The sequence below is a fragment of the Centruroides vittatus genome, unplaced genomic scaffold (genome assembly GCF_030686945.1).
Source record: "Centruroides vittatus isolate TY-2023 unplaced genomic scaffold, ASM3068694v2 scaffold_3046, whole genome shotgun sequence".
NCBI classification, from domain to species: Eukaryota; Metazoa; Arthropoda; class Arachnida; order Scorpiones; family Buthidae; genus Centruroides; species Centruroides vittatus.
The window spans coordinates 1,572,335-1,596,548 of record NW_027122699.1 but is presented as its reverse complement, the minus strand read 5'-3'; the positions used below and the strand labels follow the sequence as shown (position 1 = coordinate 1,596,548).

Below are 24,214 nucleotides of genomic sequence, written 5' to 3'. Positions count from 1 at the left end.
AAATATTTTAAAATTAAAAAAAAAAAAATAAATGTAACACTGTCTTCTGATAATTTATGCAACGTGCATTAGTTTCGTAGCAATTATAAAGCCAATTTGTATGCCGTGTAGAATTTTAAAAAATTTAAAGTAATTAAAATAACGAACGAAAAAATTATGGATTTTGATATTTTTAATAGAACTTTTTCATAAAGACTTTAGGTAATGCAGTTTTTTTATTAATTATATTATTAAAAATAACAGAAAAAAATTAGATGTAGGTAGTTTTTATCGACAAAATTTAAACTTTTTTCTTTACACGATCCAATAATCGAAGCGTGCGAATTTTAAAATTAGTTAAATCTGCAACAAGATTTTTACAATTTACTCTCTCTTTTTTTACAAAGTTTTACATTACAAAAGCCAAGAAATTAAAAAAAAAATCTGGCAACATTAAATAAGCACACGCAAAAAATAAATACGTAATTTTTTTGGTTCGCCCTCTGCCGAAAATTTGACATAACATTAAAAAGTTCAAATATTTTTTAAAATAATTAAATAGAATAAATAAATGCATTTATTCATAAAATAATAACGTTAATAAAATAAAATAAAATAAAAAACTTTCCACGCACCTTCTTACGATAAGAAACGTTCATAGATATCAGGAATAGATAGGACGCGTTAACGATAATCGATAAAATATAATTTGTTAAACAGAAATTGATACGATCATTCGAGCCAAACGAGTTTAGTTTGTATAATTTTATTTTATTTTACTTTTTTCTTCAAACATAATTATTATTATTATTATTATTATTATTATCGTCTGGATATTTGCCCAAAGCAACGATGCCATTATATTAAATGACGTATTTAATTTCTTCTGACGTCATCAGATAGGCAGCGGTTAGAGGTAAATTATTTATTCATATTCTTAAAATAAGTTAAATTGGAAAAAAAAATGTAGCGAATCCTTTTCTAAGATGGAAAATACGTCTTCCGTCTTGCTAGATGAGAATAATAATCCTGGCAATCTGTCGTTATATTGATGCCGAGTAAATATTTCATCAGACGTAGTAGAATGTCGCCCGCTTTTCTAAAGGGTACGCACTTGGCACCGTGCCAACATTGCTCAACAATGACAAATATGATAAATAAATATTTAATTTAAATCCTATCGAAACACTGAAGATATCGGCGCTTATGACTTTAATTTTCTTTTTTGAACTTTGTCTTCTTCGGTAAGTGAATGGACATTCTTCCCTCTTTACAAAAACTTTATATACATCTACTTAATTAACCGATATTTCAAATATTTGATATAAGAAGATGGGAGCAGAAAAATTCGTTTCTACGCCGGACTATATATTTTTAAAGCTAGGTGTGCGAGGATTAAATTTCCGAGTTTAATTCTGGCAAACTTTTCTTAAGGTCTACCGTGCCTTTAAACACTTAACTGCTACAGTGGATGGGCGAAAATCCCCGAACCCATCTTTTATAAGAAAATATTTCCTCCAAGAAAACTGTCCGAAGTCGACTCTATACTGGTACCGTACATGGAGCTCCCTAATTCAAATTCGTCTGGGCCCGTGAAGCTATAACGCCCCATCGAACAGCTATGGGGCATACGGGCGTCCGGAGATAAATTACATCAAAAAATTTTTAATTATTTAATTTTTGGAAGTTTCGCAAGTTTATTATAAAGTTAAGTATTGCATCGATACAAAAAGACAGTCCTGTGGTCGAGGATGTAAAGTTACGTATCTCCATCACTTTTACGATTATAATTTGTAGAATTTACTCTATTCCATTGAGGGTGCCCTGCCCCTTTTTCCCCATCTGGGGAGTTACATATTCGTTAAAGTGCGGCCCTGACCACTTCAAAAGTTTTGTGTTGCGGCCTTTGAATCCTAAGAAGTCGGCCATCGCTGATTTAAAGGGGCTCTTATTTTGTGGAAATATTGTGCACTCTTACGTTGACCATTCTTATGTTTTTCCGATGAAAAACTCAAAAGGGCGTCAAATTGATGTAAAAGTGTATACTATTCTGATAAAATGCGTGACGAAACATTAACGTGTTTATAATGTTTTATATGTAACAGTATAAAGGTCATAACCTCCGAAGAGACAAGGCAGCCGATTAATATGTATATAGATAAATAGTTATGATAATGAATTTTACTTCATGAATGTTCTTGTTTAAAGGTTTAAATTAGGAACATTTTTTTTAATTCGTGCTTTGTTTTATAGTTTTTGAGGCAGAGAGATAATAGGCTTAAACTTTCATTAAAATTAAGTTTACTCGGATACATAATTTTATCCTAAGTGTGCTAGAATTAGTATTTTTAAACTTATTATGCCATCTTTGAAGACCTGGATGAACGAACGAACGTTCTTCAGTCGTGTTGAAGTTTTCGTATAAATCTACTTATTTAATATTTCAGATATTTAGTATATAGGTACGGTACATTGTATTCTGTGAAATAATCACAATGAATAATCTTAAAAAATTCGTTGCATTACTCGTATACAAGTTTTTTTTTCAATTTTTAGCTGGAAAAACACGTAAGAATTAATGTTCTTAAAATTTTGAAACCTTTAAACAAGTTTAATTAATTCATATGAATATGCAAACTACTATGACGTCAAATATACCTTCGTGTATGTTTTTCGTCTGAAGGATTTTGACTTCTAAAACTTCTAATTTGTTCTTTGTTTAAATTAATGGTCTTTTTTACGATACGAATACACTTTAATCTTAAGGTTCATTAGAATTTGTATAAAATCGAGGTTAAACTACACTTCCGAATAAGCTCTATGCCAGAAATAGCGCATTGAAGCTTATTCTGTCACCTTTGAAAATTATTATTGAATATAGAGCCTATAAATCATTCACATCATCAATTATTTGTTTCACGTGTTATGTACTGTGTATGCATATGTATTACGTGAAACATATAATAGTGTATATACGGAAAGTTTAGCACAATTACTAACGAATTACTGTAAACATTTTTGTTTACAGGTTTATCAATAACTTATTTTAAATTAGTGCTCTGTTTTATAGTTTGTGAATCGAGTGTTTATTCTTGAATTTGATATGATTAAAATCCATTGAATTTGTTTATCATTTTATTAATTATTGTTGCTGTAAATAATCAGTAATTCATTTTGCATAAGATTTTATAATAAAGGCTCAAAAGGTTTTTATGCTTAATCATCATGGAAATTTTAATGACTATAAACGTCTTTTTTTATGCATTGCCTATTTCGTGCCATCCAGCGACACGTTTTAATCGCAACGATGCATATAATTCAATAGAAGCTATTTTGTATTCATATAGACTACAACATCCTTTCGAGTTGTTAATCCGGAATGCAAAATGCTCCCTATTGCATTCCCAACGTTAACGACAACCAATTATCTGAATAAGCAATCAAAAGAGGGATTTGAACGGGAGATCACGACACAAATGCTACCTAGCTATTTATGTTAAGGTTCATTATATTGATTACCTCGAGATTATTATGTTTAATAGATATAATTTTCATTACCACGCATTAAATACTCGATATTTTCCCTGGTAATTGAATTTAAAATTCGGATTTCTATATTTAACATTCTTTAAAAGTATAGAAGTGTTTAGCTTCCACCTAAAGAAATACAAAGGATGCTATCTGGATAGGAAACTAAACAGATGTTTCATATGATAGTAAGGTTAAGAATCTTTTAATGCTGGTGTTTTATTACTTCTTCTTTCTAGGTCACTGCCAAACTCGTAAAAAGGAAAAAAAAAAAAAAAAAATGTAAAGCACGTTGGATGTATCACATTTCTCGTTATATAAGTAAATTTAACAAGAATATCCTTAAAAATTTCTCTCTCTCAACTTATAAAATTAAATATACATAAAAACATATCACTGTCATCTAAATTGATAGTGATAAATATATATATATATATATATTTGATATTTGTTAGAACAATTTTTTCATTTAAAATGTTAAATTAACAATATTTCAGTAATAAGAAATTAATTTTGTATCTTACCAATGACACTGTTCTAATTCAGTAAAGACAATTAGTAAGAATATGTAATTAAATCTATAATTTATACAATGCAATTAACAACCATTTTATAAGAAATTTCATTAGATTTAAATAGCACCATATAAATTAACAGTATTTTAATTTGAGATTAACATTAATTCCAATTAAAAATTTTGAAAAACATCACTCTGATCAAATAATAAACTAGCAATAGATTCAAATGGATAAGCTATTTGAATCTATTATGATAGCAAAAGAATTACAAAGTTAAGCATTTCAGAAATCTTAAAATTTACCAAAATTTTTTTGTTTTGTACAAAAAAAAAAACATTAAATTAAAAAACCAAATAAACACAATGCCATTAAAACAATAGGCAATTTGGTTAATCACACATTTCAGATTCTTCAAATGGCAAAACTCAGATGATGTTCTTTAGAAAAACAACTAAATTAATAGAAAAAAACTATAGAAACAGTTTTTATTAATGATGTCTTTAAAAATTTACAGCAAGGATTTATATTGTCATAACTTTGGTTTTGAAGATTCTATTTATAGATAAATGAAAATTTATATTATTTATCAGTATTAATGTATTTTTTCCTCGTTTTATAAATATATCAAGGGTTTTCTAATAGCTTTTAATGTTATGCAGTTTAATTCTTTAAACATTTTGAAATACAGTTTTTTTCCTATAAAGTGAATGTGAAAAAACATACAAGAGGTACTTAAATTTAATTGAATTGTTTCATATAAGAAAACAAGAAATTAAATGGTATCAGCATTTAAAAAAAAGTTTTTTATTTTATTTTTTTCATTTGTAAAAATCAGAAAATTTAATTTGAGTAATTTAGCAAATTTGTGTTTTTCTATTCGCTTTCTTCTAATGACAGAAGCTAAGAGTATAGTTAAGACATTTTTACAGGGGGAAAAAACAACGAAGAAAATCAATTTTTTGTTTTTTAATCTGTCGAGAAAGGTTTTAAAATTTATCGAAATTTTATTCCGAGAGAAAACGATCGTTATTTAATCTTAATTCGAATATTATTTTTAAAAATATCATCGTGTATGTACAAGCAATAAGTTTTTTTAGAAACATTTTAAAATAAGTTTATTACTAAACAAAACACCAAAAATTTTGATTTGATAATTTATTATTGACACATTCACACTTAATTTCAGAAAAACATGTCTTAACTTACATTGAGAGCATATATACACCTAAGAACCTAAAATGAAACATGTAAAATATGGCAGTGTTTAAAATATTTTATCTTTTCAGAAATAAATTCTTATTCTGGAAGACAAAAATACTGTTCAAAAATAACTTGATAAAACAAGTAAATAGAGCAAAAGCTTCACACTATTATATAAAAAAAAATTGTTTAATGTAGTACAATGTAAAAATATTCCAATTACAATAATATAATAATAATTGGTAAAATTACGCAAGCACCTGGCTTGTAGTGATAATGATAAAAAAATCTTAACAAACTTTCATTCTTAGCAGTTAACTAGAAGTAACATCTCTTAAATAGAATCATATTGCATCGAGAATTATATTTTTAAATTCCAGCAAATATAATCGATCACGTTACCGTACCAGTGAGATCAAAATAAATATAACTAATTTTCCTATCGTGAAAATCTTTATAATAAAAAAGATAAAAACATTTTATTTTGTTCGTAGAAATCTTTCATTTCCAAATGTTCCAAGCTGCAACTTTAAAATTATTTATCTGTTCAAAATAAAATTTGTGCTATTTAATTAAATTATAAACATTCAACAATAAAAATTTTGAACATTTTAATCTTGGTTTTATAGATTAAAAACTAATAAATAGCTTAACGAAGGGCAAGTTAAACCTGCATTGGATCCGGATTTAAATCCTTTAAATCCGTCGTATTTTTATTGTTGTTAGTCGGAGCGCATAAAGAACGGTTTGGCAAGTAAAAGATTTTTATAAAAAAAAGTTAATGTATCAAATACTGGCAGGTATTATTTTGGCTAATTGCCAGCACCCGAATAAAGCACCATGGTTAACATCATAGGATAATAGTTAAAAATCGATGATTAAATGCAAACATTTATTACACTAGTAGATGTATTGAAGATACTGCAAAGATCACATTCAAAAATTGTTTAAGATAAAAACATATAAAAAATGGACTTGTCAGATATTTTTGAAAAATTACTAAACTTCAATTTTTCACATTTTCCATTTTTGTTTTCTTCTTTTTTAAATATGAAAATAAGGACAGATTATTGATATATCATTACTAAGACACTTTTTAAAATGAGAGATGATATGTCATTTGGGCAGACAGACTAGATCTGCTGGATTTTTAAAAGTAAATAATTAATTTACGATCGGAATTTTGCATTTAAATGATACGTTCTCGTCCCGATTGAAATTAAATGATGTGCCAGAAACCAGCTGGCTTCGATGTCTCTCTTATTATATTGTACTTCGTTAATATGGAAGTAAATAAGTACAGTATATCTGGTATGATTAAAATTCCAAGACTATGCCAAGAATAAATACAATCTAAATTAGGTACATAGTCTACATCCTGCTGCAATTTAATGTAGAAGAAATAAATTTTATCCTATTTTTAAACCACAACCACCTAAATATCAATACACTGTAATGCATGTGTTTTCATGTTTGTATGAAATACACACATGCAAGTAAATGGCCAAACACCAGTTTTCTACAAGAAAAATTGAACTAATATTTCAATTATATGGAGAAACCGCTATGCCTTGTAATAATTATAGGGAAACTCTGCCCAGTATCGACATAGAAGGACACTTAAGAGTTAACCTTTTATACCCAGAACGAATAATTTAAGTTTGGTCCTTTTCTTCGCCTTCTGTTTCGGGTTCGCTTTCTGTAGGAGGATCGAGGCCCGTCTGGATAGTTACTTGAACGTTACGATTTAAACTGATCGCAGGAAATACCACTCCGTGTAAATTAGTGAATGCAACCGGCCCTTGACGTTCGTCGTTTACATAAAAGCTCAGCTGGTGATTTTCTAAATCTAGAAGAATTCCGACGACGGAACTGGCTTCGATGCCGCCATCCGTACGATTCTCGTGATGATCGGCATGTAAAAACCAGGATCGTTGATGGTCGATGTACATACTCCATCCCTTATCATCCTTACCTATAAAGATTTATAACCATTATTTTTTGAAATGTAAAACTTATTCGTTATCTATCTATTTTTTAAAATATAAAACAGCTTTACCTAGCATCTGGTCTTTAGAAACATCAAATCTTGCAATACCAAATGCCGGATCGGCATTATTGTCGTATCGATCGACGGTTATTTCCCAATAATGGACTCCGCGAGAAAAACCAATATTACCCAATATAACGCGATGTTCGTAACTATCACAAGTCACAGTCTGGTTATCGTTTGATAAAACAATATCTGGTCTACACGACGACGGATCCAAAGTAAACCAAGCCACTGAAAGAATAATAATTTATTACTGTCATTTCTTTAAAAATTAAAAATACACATGCTTCTTCATTATTGTTTATTACTTTAATACTTTTTTAAATATAAATTAGAATTAATACCAGTTATTCTCTAAACTTTTACTTTTAATAAAAAGAAAAGAAATTGATGGATTGATATTATCAAATTTCAAGTAAACAGCAACAATGAAATTTGAAAAAGTAGTGTTCGATAATGCAATAACTCTATGGCCGATTCTCCAAGGATAATACAATGGAAATAGAAGGCCAAAAGAAACATAAAACTGCCACGTTCTATTTTTCATGGAATTCCAATAGTTATAAAACAAAGAACATCTTTTCCAAACGTCTTCTTTATTCTACGTAGTTTCGATATTTCTATCATTATTTTATATACTAAGACATTTAAAATTTATAGAAAGTATATTAATATTGTACGACAGTTATTCATAAAAGAAAAATCAGTTTTTATTGAAACAATTAAAAATGCACTTTTTAAATTCCAAAACTCACCTTCGGCCGTCTGCAAGGATATCACTTCACTGTAAGGTCCCTCGCCCGTGCTGTTAAAAGCTTTAACTCTTGCGTCATAAATACTATTAAAATGTAGTCCGTCGACGGTACAAATAGTCTCTCTTCCGCAGTATACTTCCTATATCATATTAAAGTTATGCAGTATGTTCATTGTATTCGCAAGATTTAATTGACAAGAGTTATAATTTAAGTGATTATCAAATTTATATTGTTAAAGCTCACCAAAACTATGAGAAATTAATTCATTATTAAAACTTATAATTATTGTTACTATTACATAAAATTAATCATATACTTAAAATAAAATGCAATATATCTGAATATGAAAAAACACAAAGATTCTGGCATTTTTCACATTTTATCAATAGAAAAAAGTTATGACGACGATAAAAATACATTTATTTTTTAAATATAAATATAGTTATTGCTACCAATGTTATGTTTATTGGAAAAGGCTTTGACTAATTTATGTAATATTTTAGAGTTTAGACTTATAATTTATATAGCACAGAAGAAAATGCAAGCAGAAATATTGAGATATATTATATCTGCTATCACAAAAAATATATAATGCAACAAGCAATTATTTATTGTGACACGGTCACAATGCCAGGCTGCAATTTTTAATCACATTTTTCATTAATTTAATTTAAAATATATGCTCTCCACTTCAAATATATACCCGTGTACATCATACTTTTCCTTCAACAATAGTTGTGCTGGGTTTCTATCTAACATCTTTTGGGAAAAATTTTTTAATTGAAATAATGCAATTTCCAGTTTGCATTGGAAGTTTGTATATAATTAATCGGGCCTCCTGCCTCCAAGGTTTCCGTATCCGGTCTCGTCTTTCATCCATCTAACTCCATTCTCGAGATTAAGGAAAGACAGACAGATATTCAGACAAAGGTGGGAATTTATAGGTCTACAATTTTTTCAAATTGCAGCCCAATTAAATATCGTCTGCACGTGTTTAACATCTAAGAAGTAAAGTAGTTTGAAAATGCTGTAATTTGAAGTTTAAATGAACATCACAAATTATAAAGAATAATCTTATTTAAATTATTGTACAGCACATAATGAATTCTTCAATTAGTTAAATTTACTATGGTAATAGATGAATATTTACCAAATGTGATTTTTGTAAGCACTACATTTGGTCTAGAGATTAAACATTAAAAATTCTATTTCTGATTATTCTAATACATAATTAAAAACACCTCCAAAATTATAATGAAAATAAGTAAAAGTTGAAGTTTGTTCTATTAGCAAGAATATTTTTGACAGAAATTCATCTTCATTTCTTGTGCTTTGTAAAGACGTTAATAAAAGATTTTTCCGAAATTAATACGACGTGCATATTCAGTCTCCAAATATCAATAATCTGATGAATAATTCTGGAAATTAACGATTTCAATAACATTCGTCATAATAAAATTATTCTTCGAACGAAGACATTTTTATCGAGAATGAGAACGAATATTCGAAATTATGTAAATTTATTTATATTTGATCTGAATGTACAAAATGTTTCTACTTACCTGGTAAATGTTCTCTTTAAATATTTATAATTATGACATAAAATAATATTGAATACTGAACAGAATGTCTTCTAAATAAAATTATGATTAATTAAGAAGACTTTTTCATAAGTAATGTATATTTATGTATTCTAAGAATTTTAGTTTTAAATGTATAGGTCTATTTTATATTGAATAATACTTTGTCAAAGATTCAAATTTAATTTTTATATAAATTATACCGTATTTTACGGACTATAAGACGCACCTTAATTTTTAAGCAATTTTTTAAAAAATAACTGTAAGATGCTACGAACTATAAGACGCATCTGAATTTTGGAGGCAATTTTTCGAAGAAAAAAGTGCGTCTTATAATCCATAAAATACGGTATTTAAGATAATGAAATTCATTTTACCGTCTTATGTTAATTACAGTATATTATCTCTAATTGTGCCACAATACTTTGATAATTGTCACAGTGGAATACACAAATATGCGCACACACACACACACACACACACACAACACACATATATATATATATAGTATATTCCATTGTGATGATATATACATAAAAGGCAGCATTTCAAATATCTCAAACCATGTAAATATATGTTTCAAATACATTTCTATGGAATATATGTTATAAGTGTACTGTAATATGTTCAATAATATTTTAATACAATAATTTAATAAAACTATATTAACTAATGTATCATATTTGAAAAAAAACAAGTTATTTATTAAAATCAATAAGAAGTTGTAACAATTGAAACTGCTATACATTACGACGTAATGGGCAGTCCACATATTTCATTGCTCAAATGACGAATCTGGTAAGTTTCCTAGAAATTTTCGCAAATGCACGACGTAAGAATTACGTGCAATTGTGAATTATAACTTATAATGTGGATTGGTAAGGTAATACGACACTACAATTTCAATTCATCTAATTTTTATTATATATAATTTGGCAGAGACATCTTGGCAGAAGGTTTATTGTCGCATTAATTTTCATCAGAATCAAAGAGGAGGACTCGATACATTTAACAGTTCAATTTATCTTCGTTAATTCTTTCGATTATTACGGAGACCGTTAATACTTGTTAAAAATCCAAGGTACTAAAATTTAAATTCCATTACAAAGAAGATATCAAACTAGATTTAAGCAGTAAAAAATAAAATGATGTTCAAATAATATGTTTTAATTAATAAATTACATGTGATTCTTTTAATAATGTAAAATTTAGTAGTTTTTCTTCTAAAAACTGCAGATTCAAAATATTTGTTATGACTATTCCATTGCGACTATTGATTTAAAATGGTGGCGGCAAACTGCTTCCCACACATTTCCGTCCCCCACTTACTAAGCATAATGGGCAGTTTAATCTCATGCACCGAGGGACACGGCGAAACATTATTAGGAAGGTGACAAACCAATTACGACAGAGTGCTTTGCAGAATAGGTCAAACAGAACTATCTTCGGCCATAAGAGAAGGCTACCTCCGTCTCAAAACTAGTGTACAAATGACATTAACAAGTGTTCGGATACAAGGAAAAACAAAGACCGGGAGGAAAAAAGGTCCATTTCTCTACATTAAGTGATCAAAGGTAATAAATGGATTTTCTTCGTTTTTTTCCTTCTAACTTGAATGCAACTAATAACATTAGGGATATTACAAATTTTTTCTATTCGGTAACAAGAAATCGTACTTTTGCCAGCAACTTAAAAAGTCGAAATAATCAGCAGACACGATACAAAACTAGGAAGTCATTAAGACGGCAAATGCGCTATTATTCCGGACCCTTTTCAAACACGATAAGAGAAAAAGCAGGAAAACTAGATAAAAAGATTTAATATCATTACTAAGACTCCATGTCATTGGTTTCAAATCATGCAGGCAGTTTGCCAGTTTCTAAAGAAACAATTTAAGCAAAATAATGTCAAAACTATAAAGATAAGGTATAAAATGAAGTTTTCAAAACACAAGAATTTCATATCTGTTTCTCTTCCGAGCACGTGAAAGAAGCTTAGAAATATTTTTGTGCTTTGTTATAAATTTCAAACTAAACGAAAAAAGGGGGGGATAATTTAAAAGTTAAACAAAAGTGCAAATAAATTTCCATAAAATTAACAATTTTATAGAAATTATTCTTTAAAACTATTATTATAAATTAAATCTTTTTTTAAGCTTATAAAATTCAATCTTCATTAATTGCAGGGAAGGTTCGGAAACGACCGGGCAGCGTACTGTACTTTGTGTATTATTTGGCAGCAAGCCAAACACATTTTATCAGGTACACTAAAGAGATTGGATTAAGTTGCAGGAGAGAGAAAGACTCTTTCCGTAAATCTACCTGACGAATACTCATTTAATTAGACCGTAGTAATAGTAAACAAAAGTACCAACGTTCGGATCTTCCGGCAAACCCATTCGAAACGAACGTAACGGTTAATCAAGGGGTTTTTTCGATCTTTTAAATTTATTCCCGACCGAGTTACTCTCCTGCGAGACAAAATGAATCATTCCCCTCCGCAGAAAGACGAGATGAACTTTTTTTTTTCCATTACAAAGTCATTCGTGAGAGAATTTAGAAATCGCACGGTTCGAAACCGGAATGACTCAACAATGTGTGGTTATGTGGCCGGATGAGTCATACCTTATCGAGTGAGTCAGTTCACCTTCGTCACATCGAATGAGTAAATGGGGTTGACGTAGCTCCTGTACATCCACCTTTCCCCACAAACAATATCGACGTCCGGAAAAGACGACTTCCAGGATTATTTTAAATTTATCGGAGGAAGGATACGTCAATATTCTTAATAGGTTTACCGACAGATTAAAGACGGAAAAAATAGTACATAAAGTATAAAATATATCTCCGGAATTTGGATGAATTTTTAAAAGCTTCGTTCGACTTAATTTACTTTAAATCCTTTTGCGAGTATATAAAGTTTATAATCCAGGAAATGACTTACTCGAAAGTTTCCAGACCCGTTCTGTCCGTCGTTGAGCTCTAGTACGAAACCTTCTACGAAACTGGACGAATGAGGTTGCCAAGCAATGGTGATGCAGTTATTTTCGGACGTGCACTCTTCTGGAATGATCACTGGTGCACCCGGTGCTGAAATGCACCAAGACGTAAGAAGAAAAAATATGATAATGCATAATTTTAAAAGAACGAAAGAAAAGGAAAAAAGAGCTTTCGCTTTATTAATATGCATCGAGAAAAGCGTTAAAGATGCGCTAATTTTAACGAGTAGAGAAAAAAGCCGAAAAATGGATAATCCGATAACCGGCGTGTAAAGTTTTTAATGAGGTTCGATAGGCAGCATCCAGAAAAGAAAGATGGCGGCCACGTCGAGCGAGAAGATTGGATGCCTTCATAAAGACATACAATCACAAGTAAATGGGAGTTTCTCTTTCTCCGGAGATAGATAGGACACAATAGGAAACTATAAAGCGAAAACTACGTAGAGTAGTTTTAAAAAATAAAAGCGAAAAAAAGAAATAATAGAAAAAAGAGAGTTTAAGAAAAAAAGAGAAATGTATTTTTACCTGTCTTCACGTCCCCTTCATTTTCTGCGCCAGCTTTGGTAAGAGGAAAAGAACGGAAAGGGACGGATCATTAGTAATAAGGAAACTATTAGAAAAAAAGAAGGTGCAGCCGAGAGAAAATGAAGGGTGCTCGATTCTAATACTCCCTCCGTATACGGGAGAAAGTCATAAAACTACGAACGGTGCAGAAGAATATAAAGAGATTAAAGCAATAATAAAAACTCACGTTTCATTTGTGCGAAAGTCATCTGCTCTATCGCCTGCAACACCGTGTGATGATCTAAAGTTAAATCGAATTCGTGACTCGTCCACGGTGTGGATCCGATCTCTTTGGGCCACGCCACGTCCATGTTACTGACTCTGTTAATGAGCGAAGAACCCACTTGGAGGAATACCGTCGGATCCGTCTCTTTAAGCGCTTCGATGCAGAACTGCAAGAGACCCGTTGTCTGTTGTAGTTTTCCCGTGTAATTAGTCACCTGATCTCTCAACGTCTTCATTTTGTGATCCCGCTCCTTTCGTGCGAATTCGATTAACTGTTGCTTCCTGACTTGCACCGCTTCTATTAACAGTTCGCAGTAACAGTCGATGGAAGATTCCAGATCGGTGCAGTTCTCCTGAGAGCAAAGAAACGTTTCGGTCAAGTAAACAAATAAAGTAACGGGTGGGAGAAAGGCTACGACGTTACGCCGTTTACCTGGGCCATTTCGCACCGCCGCGCAGCAAACCGAATTATCTCCGACCAGACGCCACGCGTAATGTAAATTCTGGAGAAATTTACTTTTCCGTAACGGACGGGATTACGCGAAGGAAGTTCGAACGGAAATTAATTTAAATAAATCTCTCGAATTATTCACTACGTTTGTGAATTTATTACGGAAAGAAAAAAGAAACTCACCGTGACTTTTTCAGCCATGGATTTCAGTCGCTGAATAAATTCCGTTGCTCCTTTTGCTTTTTCCGATAACGTCTGAAGGTTCTGAGATAGTTCCGTCTGTTCGAGAATAGAAAATTATAAGGTTGAACTTACTTTTCCCCCTTTCTTCTTTTTCCTAAACTTATAATCTTATCGAAGATTATTTAAGCGTGATTTGTTATCCTAACTTTACATTCGAATGATAAAAAAATCCGAAACGTGTTTCGATTAAAGAGAACGGCGATTCAATTTTGCATTTCCCCTCTTTTCTGGGAATGAGATAACAATCTCCAATAGCTCCGGGAGGGATTACCCCACAAAATCCTGATCTGAAAATTAAATTTTTTTCAAAAATTCTCTCTTACTTTTTCTTTTAAAAAAACCAATTCTTTATAAATTTTAAGCCGTTATTCATTTTTTTTAATTGAAAATACATTTGTTTTTTTTAAAAATTAACGCCATCTGTTGTCACGATATACAAATGTAAAATAAGAATCGATGACAACGTATACACCGTCTCCCCCCTCTCGGGTATAAACATTACAATCGAATCACTCGAAAATTTAGTTTCCTTTTCCGGTCGTACCGTAACCAATCGCTTATACCGGAAGGAAACTATTTACTTTCATCGCAGATCTGTTTCGCGTCAGGAGGACAGACATACCGTTCACCTGCTCGACGTTCTCGCTTCTTGACAGAATTCAGATGCTGCTCGTTTACTAAACAGAATCGGTCAACGACACTAAGAACCAGAGATAGAGAGGGAATTTTTACTGCAAAGCACGAATTCCGTTTGCTTCTGGCAACCGGTATTGCTTTTTGGATATCTTTTTTTTCGAGATTAAAAGTCTCCCTCCTTCGGAGATCTTACACCAAATTTCTTAAAGAGGTTTTTTTCGTCCCTCCAGTCAAAAAATGCGTAGGTTATAAAAGCGTTTCCCGAGCTTCCTAACGCACTTTTTTATTTTATTTTTTTGGAAACGGAGAGAAATAATTACGCTTGCTCTTCCTCTTATCGCTTCTCACGTACCAGACGAATGCGATATACATAAATGTCGCGACTAAAACGATAAGTAAAGATGATTTGCCGAAAGTTTATGCGTGACGAGTCAGCTTTGACTACACATACATATATATTTTTTGAATTTTTAAAATATTTCACAAATCGGAAATAATTTTTAAACTTTAAAACAAATTTGATTCGTTGTCGCTTGGCGGGGGCATCGTAACAACATCGCTACTAGTTATTTTCCTCGCGAGAATTGTTAGTTTCCACGTAGAAGGAAGCAATTATATAACGTTACTGATAATAGATCGTTTCGGTGTGTTGTAGGTTCCTTTGTGGTGTTTATCTTTGTGTGTTGTTTGTTCCAGCCTCTTAATAACCATTCTACTCCTTCGAGAAGACTGAAACTGTCCTACGTCACGAAAATCCCTCTTTAATTTTTTTTTTATGAAGCTACACGAACGTGTCCCAGTTTAGTGCCCTCTTTAACCAATCGTATCACATTCTAGACAGCAAATTGCTATTTTACTTTAAAGGCAATCGATCTTCGAGTTGTGATTAGTTGTACAGTTGTACAGAAGTTTATATTTTTTAACTACTACTTCCTTGTTCCCTTATAGACCCATTAATCGTTAAAAACGGCGACCAAGAGTTGTAAAAAACTGGTCAAATCCCGTTTAGAACAATAACGGGACCAGGTTTGGTAAGCGCACGCGATACCTAATGGTCAGACAATTAGGTCGAAAATGGCCAAACCTTGTCAATGGGACGTAGTGGATCCCCGGGTAGGGGCAGATCTCCCGTTCGCCGCGTGACATCAACTTTGAAGAAAACGTCATCGGATCGATTATTTTCGCTAGGCCAAGGCGAAGGAGCGAGGGTGGGTTATTTAATTCATGAATGATCCATTTAATGACGACTACGTCACGATCAATGAGGAGTATAACTAAATTTTCACCTGTCCCCACTTGTCACCACCGCAAAACACCAGACGGAGAGCGTAATATTCGCCCGATTTAAGGAAGAGGGGGGGAACCATCAAGGTGTCTAACACATCTCGTTTAACACTTTGAAACGGTCCAGATGGCAAACGGAAGACGAATGTTAACAGCTGAAAATAAATCGAAAGAAGGTCGATGTCGAGTGGGTGAGAGTGTGTCGTGTGTAGTGAGTGTATCGATGGCCGCCATTGCGGTGACGTCACGGCTCGAGTTTAGGAGAAAGAATAAGTTCCCACGACCGTTTCACTAATCGCTTTAATGAGCGCTCGGGTAATTAGCTATCACTTCATTTCCTGCTGGAAGCTCGTACCGAAATTAAGGTAAATCAAAAAGTCAATGGGTTACTTAAAAAGGGGGGAAAGGAAAAGCTACAGCGCTATCTAACACACGAACACATGCAATTCCGCACAAAATTTTACATGTTAATCCTATTGATTGACGGACAACTAAAGGAGAAATAAATGTTTCTCTGGTGTCGTTTCCGTAGTAACCGTTTGAAGTTATGCACGTTTCGCGATTGCATTGTATAGTAAAATTTTTATGGTAGTTAGATGGAACGGGTTTTGAACGTTCTTTTGTGGATCCTAACCGTGATGATTTTCTAACGATGCCCCAAAGGACCGCCGTTGAAAGGGGAGGAATATTGATAAACATCTTTCTCTCTTCTCCCGTCTAACAAAAGAGGAAGGGAAACAAAGTGGACGAACAATCATCTCGTTGGTTTGGCAAGAATCCGAGTAGAGTCGATTTCGCGTTATTCTTCGTTAGCCACGTTCCGCCATGCTTTCCCCCCTTCAAGTTCACGCTAAAGGCTCGACATTACGTACAGTAAAACGAGATAAAAATTTCATTACGAATAATAATAGGGTAAGAATAAAAATTCGATTTTTACAGAAAGAAAACTCGATTTTACTGTCCTTAACGCTCTCGAGTTCCCCCAAAAAGTGGACATTTGAGTAATTCTTGGGTTTATTGTTTTATTGTTCTAATTTAATCCGATCGTCGAGTTTATTTAGGCCAAGGATAAAAGACGATTAATTAGAAATTACGTAAAGAATATTTAAATTTCGACAACTTAGCGGCATAAAACTCGCAATTACTCCACACCCGATTAATTACATCCGCAACTCGTTTCGCATAATTTAATCGCAGCTCACCAGATGGCGGTGAAGCGGAGGTAGGAATCGAGGGGAATGGAATATTCCTGTATAAAGTTTTAAAATTAAAACACAATTCGTTCATTTCTTTTCAAATGTTTTTAATGATTCGATTAAACTTAGCAAACATTAAACGAATTCCCAAATTACTGAGTAATATCGTTCGGTGTATCAGAGAAAAAAACAAACTTCGGTTCTGTTTGAGGCCGACGAGAATCTTCTACTAAAGTGCAAAGAAATTAAAAGAAAAATACTAATAAATGGAAGATCGATCGTTTTATGCAGTCAAAAATTTCGATCTCATCCGGTTCAAAATTAAAAACGAAGTATACGACAACGCACTCCAACGACATTCGGATTGGAGGAATAGCGCGTGATTTGCCGAGATTGTTGTTCGCTACTTTTTCCTCTCCCTGCTAAAAAAAACACCTTATACACGTGACTCGCTGCAACACCCATTTGTTAATACCCTTCTACATCCAACCGAAAGCATTCTATTTTTACACACACGCGACGATTAAAGAGGGATTTGAGGTATAACAGCGGGAAAAAATACACAATTTCATATTTAAATTGATTTTTTAAAGGTCAATACCCCAGGTTATACCAATCCCAAGGACAGATTGCTATCGAGAAGGTCGCCGAATAATCGAAAGACGGGCTACTTTCTATTAACAGGAGACTCGGATATATATTACTCGGCCATTCTGACATTTTTTTAATATCCGTCTTCGGCATACAATAGTTAATATAAAATTAATTTATTTATTATATTAACGTCGTTACCGAATCGGATGTTTGTTTTCGGTAATTCCCTTCTAGCTTTTATTCTCGTAAAACAAGTCGGGAAAGGTCGTTCGAGAAAACGGAATTTAATTAATGGCGCTTTCCAAAATTAGTTGTTTAATCAAGACTCGGCCGCTTTACTTCTTTTTCTTCCCTTCTTTCCTGATTATTCCGATCATTTTCGATAGGAAATTTTCGTGGATGAAAGTAACCGACGGGTGACATTAATAAAAATTAATATATTCCGTTCATTGGCATCGATGGGCACGACGCTCCGCTTTGGGTAATCCGCCGTCGCTCGTTATTGTTAGTAGAAATTATAAAGTATCTAGCTGTAAGGTGGATACGACAAACGTTATCTTGTAATGGAACCGCAAATACTTGGCTGGGAGTCGTGCCGATGATTATCAAAGCAACAAGATGACGAATCCAGATATCAAGATGCTTCTACAATTCCATGAGGTACAGTACTTCCGAAGGTTTCGAGTCGACATACTAAGGCACTTCTGCGCTTCCGAATCGCAGTATGAAAACGTATCTCTAAACAATCGATATCGAGATTTCGCGTCATTATTACGAATAAATCTTTTGTGCGCGTCAACAAAAGCATCCACGGTCCGGCACGCTAACTTAGAAGCAACAGCAACCTCTCTAAAAGACCGTACAGAATACACATTTATAGAAAAATTCTTTTCCTCCCGCTAATATATACTATCGACAGTAAAGTTCCTAACAATTTTTCTACACTAAGTAAAAATATACGTGTATAGTAAGCAGTTAAGAATGTGATAAACACGAATACTCTTCCTCCTATCAATCTTGTAGGAGTGATCAAAAATTGAATTTCCGATTTCGCTTATACGAAAGCTTAAATAACATAAAAGCCGAGTTAGTACAGAGTTCTCCCTGCAAAAAAATTTTCATTTTTTTCCCTCTATTGATAATCGGTAACTGGACACCGAGTAAATAAAAAAAAGTGAAGGGGGTATTTCTTCCATCGGAAGGGATGTTGGCAAACCTACAGTAACCATGGCAACAACAATCGGTCACATCTACCATCCCAGATGGTAGACAGTGTTGTCGGTTTTCCCAAATAATATATAGAAGTGGCAATTACGTAAACGTTCTCCGAAGAGTTATAGTTAATTAAATAGAATCTGATTTAAAACGAGATTTTAATACTAATAGATTTTATTTTATTATTTTTTTTTCTTTATCAGATCGATTACTTACGTAATTTATGTCGTTTCGCTTAATTGGAATAAAAATTCGAGTATCGAATTTTTTAGGAGTTCGTTAATTTTACTTGTTAGATCAAAATTGCCCGCTTTTTCTTTGGATTTTTTTTAGAATTATTATTTTAATCGAATTAATTTGCTTAATTTCTCGTATAAAAATTAATTCGTCGGCAAGCTGGCAACACTTAAAGGTAAATACGCGCAGGCCTCGGAAGTTTTAAATGTTTTCGCTTTTATTTTCGATAGGATCGTTGCGTGTTATTTTATCGAGGACAAATGATACGTAATCTTAGTAATTTATTACAAATATTTAAATTTAAATCAAACGTCAGTATAATAGCCAAACGACATTTTAACACTATGAAAACGTTGCCAGTTAGAATTTCGACAACTGGCAACACTTAAATATTAAAAAAGTACTCGAGCGGCCGGCCATCCGTCTATATTAATTCCTTCGTATTTTATGATAAAATTCGAGCGAATTTTTATTAAACGGACGTATTTTCGACTTTTAAACTGCACGGAGTAAAGAAGTATTTAAATTCCAAAATTTTATTTAAATTTTCAGAGTTCGCTAGATTTAACCGAACCGGATATCTTTAAGTGATGCCAAATGCGGAGCACGAAATAAACAAAGACTGCGTTTACATTTCCGACGTTTTACTTGACATAAATGCAAAAATTATCATCCGTTATCAAAAGTTGTTGAATACGTAATTTATATACTACACAAGCTTAAAATGAGGTAAAGATAGGGGATTAGAAGATAGGTCATCGGGTTTCCATCGTCGAGAACCCGTTTTCTTCACTTAAAACAGGAATCACTCATCCGACGACATTCTTACGAAATCGGTCGACTACAAAAAAAGCACGGGGAGAGGGAGGAAGAGGAAAAACATATTCTATTTTTTTTTATACGCATATGTATTTTTAAATGTAAGCTTTTTATATATTTGTATCGCTGGAGGGATACGAAAATAATTTCAAAAAAATATAAATAAATAAATTTCAAACTTCGTCCGGCGAGTGCCTTCCTAGAAAAGATGGCGACGGAGTGACATATGACACATATATATAGAAGCGTCGTAGGGGTTATTACTTTCGAATTTTTCCATGTTACGCCACTCGAAAACGTTATTTGTCTCCCCGTGTTCTCGATGGAGTGCGGTCTTCGCGGCCAATTACCTTATTCTTGTCTGCAGCGGGATGGAGACTAGAAATCAGTGATAAAAAGATCGATTCGCCATCGAAGTGCCTACTAGAGAAGAGGGCAAAAACGTAAAATAAAAAAAAGAAAGAAAACATTTCGTTATTGTCCCGCTCAGGAAAAGTGGGGAGACGTTACTATGGAGACCAGACGTGAATTTTGTCCCCCGGAGTGCTAGATTTTTACATATGTATGGCTCAATGAATCTAGTTTAGCACCACACCCCACTACCGGGTGAAAAGAAGTACAAGGCATCGAGCAGCAGTAGGGACCGTATTGATAAATGCTGTACGAATGACAAACCTCGCCAGCGGACAGACAAACTGACGCTATATCACCACGTGACGATGGCCGGTCCGCCAATGGGGACGAGAAGAATTCGCTCGGTCACGTGATCGGCGTCATCGGAACCGCAATCTTTCTACAGGGATCCAAAAGGGGAGGGAGAATGATGCGCGTATTTCAATTATCCAATCGACATGGAGGGCGAGGGAGGAAAAAAGGTGGGGAAAAGAAAAAGAACAACCGCACGTTTGGCCATAGCACATGACGAGAGAGGGACAATCTAGCTTACGCTTTATTTTATTTTTTCCTTTTTTAATAGTCGCGAAGACCACCTGTCAGTGACACCTGCCCCGTTCGATCAGCAAGGTCGTTCAAACATGTCGCTACACTCCACAGGAAACGAACATGCTAGACGAGTCGTATTTACCCCCAAGGTCGTTATATAAAGTTGTTGGGGCGGTTTACATCCTTATTTTTTCTACTTGGCGTGGGAAGAAATCGAAAATATATCGGTTCTGGGCGTGTGCGCGTACAAGTAACTAAACTTACAGATGAGACACCCACACGAACGGGAAGGGGAACTGATTTTTTTCGTTTGTTTGTAAATAATCGCGGCGATCGTATTCAATTTTTGTTTTATAGATTCGAATCTAGGCCACAAGTTTCGTATTCTCGAAATTACGTGACTTTCGCTTTCTTTATAATCAATCTCGCGTAAACATACCAGAAACTCGATACGCACTATCGAGGTTATAGCGTAATTTAACATTATGGTGAATAAAACGGGGACTTGTGACTCCCTACGAGACACTTTTAATGCAAGAGCGGGACATAAAAACATACCAAGAAAATCGATGACTATCATCGAAAGTATGCTAAAAACGGACTTGGTTCTTCGATTACAAGTAAATAAACGCCCCTTAATGCATTTTAGAGGTTATAAAATATTAGAAAACGCTCTACTTTCTATCTGGAGCAGCGATTATTTCACTGTTTTCTAATTTATATAACAAGAGAAGCGATATTGATATCGGCTACGTTGGCATACCGTGTCCATACGCCTACTATATTATTACAAATAAGGAGGAAAAAATGTGCAATATAAATCAAATTATATCGTAGATGCGTGTAAATAAATGAAGAGTATAGAATTATTAATAAAAAAACAAAAAACACCCGAACTAAAAATACGATGCAATATGAACGAGGGAGGAGTCGCCATTACGCGCAGCATTTTTTCCGTCTTTCGAGTAATTTTAAAATGAGTTTACTTCGACCTAAGATAATAATTCTACTTTCTAACATTAAAAAAAAAAAATAAAATTCGACAAAAATGTGATTATTCTTATTTAATTTTAATGAAAAATGCATTTCGTACCTCGGATTAAAACATCACTTTAATTAGTTTTGTCGCATCATAACTGATAACGTCTCTCAAGCAGTGTAGACAACTAACTCATTAATACCATTTATAAGAGATTAATGATAAATAATTTTAGGTAAGGGGAAAAAAACATTACAAAGGAAACACCTTCGCATAAATGTTTCCCTATGTAGCAATTAATTCTGCAGCTTATCTATACGTCTATTATTTTAGATGACACATTCTTCCCCCTTATCAATGTCACCCGCGGAGTGATAACGTTTCGAAATGGCATTTTTCCTCCTTTAAAAATAAAAATTAAATATATCTTTACGGAAAAAATCGAAAGATTATAATGCACGTAACGAGTGGTAAATTATGTTTATCGAGTAAACGCCTGAATAAATATTCATATCCGTTACTAAACATAGATTAAACAATCGGGTGGTTAAATCCACCAAACGAGTGTGGAATGATATAAGAGAATTGTCGCAAATGTTTGGATTGTACATTTATACTGTACACAGAATGCGGTAAACAACACATCGATACTTCATTCTATTCCGAAACCTGTTCGGTACACAATTTTTATCAAACAAGTTCTCGATAGATAACGAAAACATGGATACGGCCATGTAAAAATGACTGCGGAATTCACCTTTCTAAACGTGTCCCCCTCCCTTATGACTAGCGAGATTAGACTGTACAAATTATTTCCCTTTAGCCAGATCATTAGACTGTAAAAATGTTTATAAATATTCAACGAAAACAGAATGTAGATGTAGAAATTCATAAATCAACCATCACTTTTTATGCGTTCCTTCCTCCCCGTTGGAAAATTACTTAAGTTATAACTTTCTTCACAAGATACAGGAATATTCCCCCTTTTACGGGGCTAATGAGATCATTAGACTGTAATCTAATATCTATAAAAGCCGAGGATTTCGATGGAAGTGTAACAGAAATCATTAATGTAAAATATTGCTAAGAATTATTTTCTAAACAAGTTTCCCCCTTTATAACGCCAGTAGGATTAAGTTATCCCCTTTGTAAGAATGCTCGAGATTAGAACGAAAGGGATTTTTGTTTATTTACGAATCCTTCTTAAACAAGCTCCGTTTGTGAAGTGAGAATGTATTCCCTCTGGCGTACGGACGAAACGGGAATTGGCGAATCCATCATTAAAAGAATAAATAAATAAACAAACAAAGAACTCACCTTCTGTGCCTTACACATGGCACCCAAAGCCTGCACGTCGTGGTTAATGTGCCTGCCGTCTTGTAAACATAGAACACAAACCGGAGTCTTGCACAACATGCAATACATGCTGAGACCTTCGTCGGCATGTTCGCCACATTTAGGTTCTTTGCTCTTATTCTTAGCACGAAGAGTCGCCTTTCCTTCTTGAGGAGTTAACAGAGAATGTTTGGCTAAGGGGCCACGCGTAGGGTGACAACTCTCCCGACACGATTCGCAATAAAAAACCTCGCACTGTTCACACATGACCGTGGCATCTTTGGCTTCACCTTCGCACAACTGACAGTGAACTGCTAAATTTTTACTCTCTCCATACTTGTCGACTATGTTCTGCAATGCCCTGTTCTTCGGTAGATTGTGAGCACCGTTCTCGTCGAAGTAGACGATTTTGTGGCACACGGGACAAGTTAACGAAAGAGCGTTGCTCTGTAAAGGTGGGAAGAGTAAACCTTGGATGTTGGGAGTACCCACGTAGCTGTTGGGTCGACTGTTGCATACAACACCGCTATCCGTCTCGCTCAGTAGACTCAACTTGTCCACGTCCGGACCGTCTGCATTGATCTCGTTCAGATGATTTAACGTCTCCTCGCATTGTTGTATCTGTTGCGCGGGTTGCTGCAAGTGTAGCGCGCAGTTCAGGCATAGAGTATGATAACACGGCAACAAAACTGGGTTATTATAAAAGTGCTTACACACGGGACACTTCAACTCTTCCTCCATACTCACACTAAGCTGACATGACAATAGACGGAACACTCACCTCTCGCTGCCCCACTGCGCATGCGGACGACTCTACACCATCTGCCGGAACGTTTCGGAAACCAAAACTAAACAATAAATTCTCCCCCTTCCGACCGGTCGC

General features: G+C 33.6%; 1 protein-coding gene and 1 long non-coding RNA gene across 3 annotated transcripts; one reads left to right on the top strand and one right to left on the bottom strand.

Annotated features, from left to right (window-relative positions):
• Positions 1 to 851: 851 nt before the first annotated feature.
• Positions 852 to 10,773, top strand: LOC136988113 (uncharacterized). Its single transcript, XR_010882720.1, has 2 exons — positions 852 to 895; positions 10,553 to 10,773. It is a non-coding gene; the product is annotated as an uncharacterized lncRNA (long non-coding RNA).
• On the bottom strand, positions 5,166 to 24,208 carry LOC136988105 (E3 ubiquitin-protein ligase TRIM9-like). 2 transcript variants are annotated; one of them, XM_067285922.1, is made up of 8 exons: positions 23,314 to 24,208; positions 14,035 to 14,130; positions 13,363 to 13,753; positions 13,137 to 13,169; positions 12,557 to 12,702; positions 8,034 to 8,172; positions 7,285 to 7,509; positions 5,166 to 7,200 (listed from the first exon to the last, which is right to left on the bottom strand). In XM_067285922.1, exons 1-8 carry the CDS (start codon positions 24,070 to 24,072, stop codon positions 6,881 to 6,883), a joined length of 2,109 nt encoding a protein of 702 aa, XP_067142023.1. In that variant the 5' UTR covers positions 24,073 to 24,208; the 3' UTR covers positions 5,166 to 6,880. The 2 variants fall into 2 exon arrangements, with proteins under 2 accessions (XP_067142023.1, XP_067142024.1); XM_067285923.1 differs by lacking the exon at positions 13,137 to 13,169 and having other exon boundaries at positions 23,314 to 24,203.
• Between the last annotated feature and the right edge of the window lie 6 nt (positions 24,209 to 24,214).

What these genes read in the sequence shown, in the direction of transcription:
- LOC136988105 (XM_067285922.1), bottom strand. Translation starts at nt 24,072, where the DNA reads ATGGAGGAAGAGTTGAAGTGTCCCGTGTGTAAGCACTTTTATAATAAC. An exon ending in CCATGTGTAAGGCACAGAAG is followed by an intron (nt 14,131 to 23,313) that starts GTGAGTTCTTTG and finishes ATTCTCGAACAG; the next exon opens with ACGGAACTATCTCAGAACCT. An exon ending in ACGGGTCTGGAAACTTTCGA is followed by an intron (nt 8,173 to 12,556) that starts GTAAGTCATTTC and finishes AATATGATATAG; the next exon opens with GAAGTATACTGCGGAAGAGA.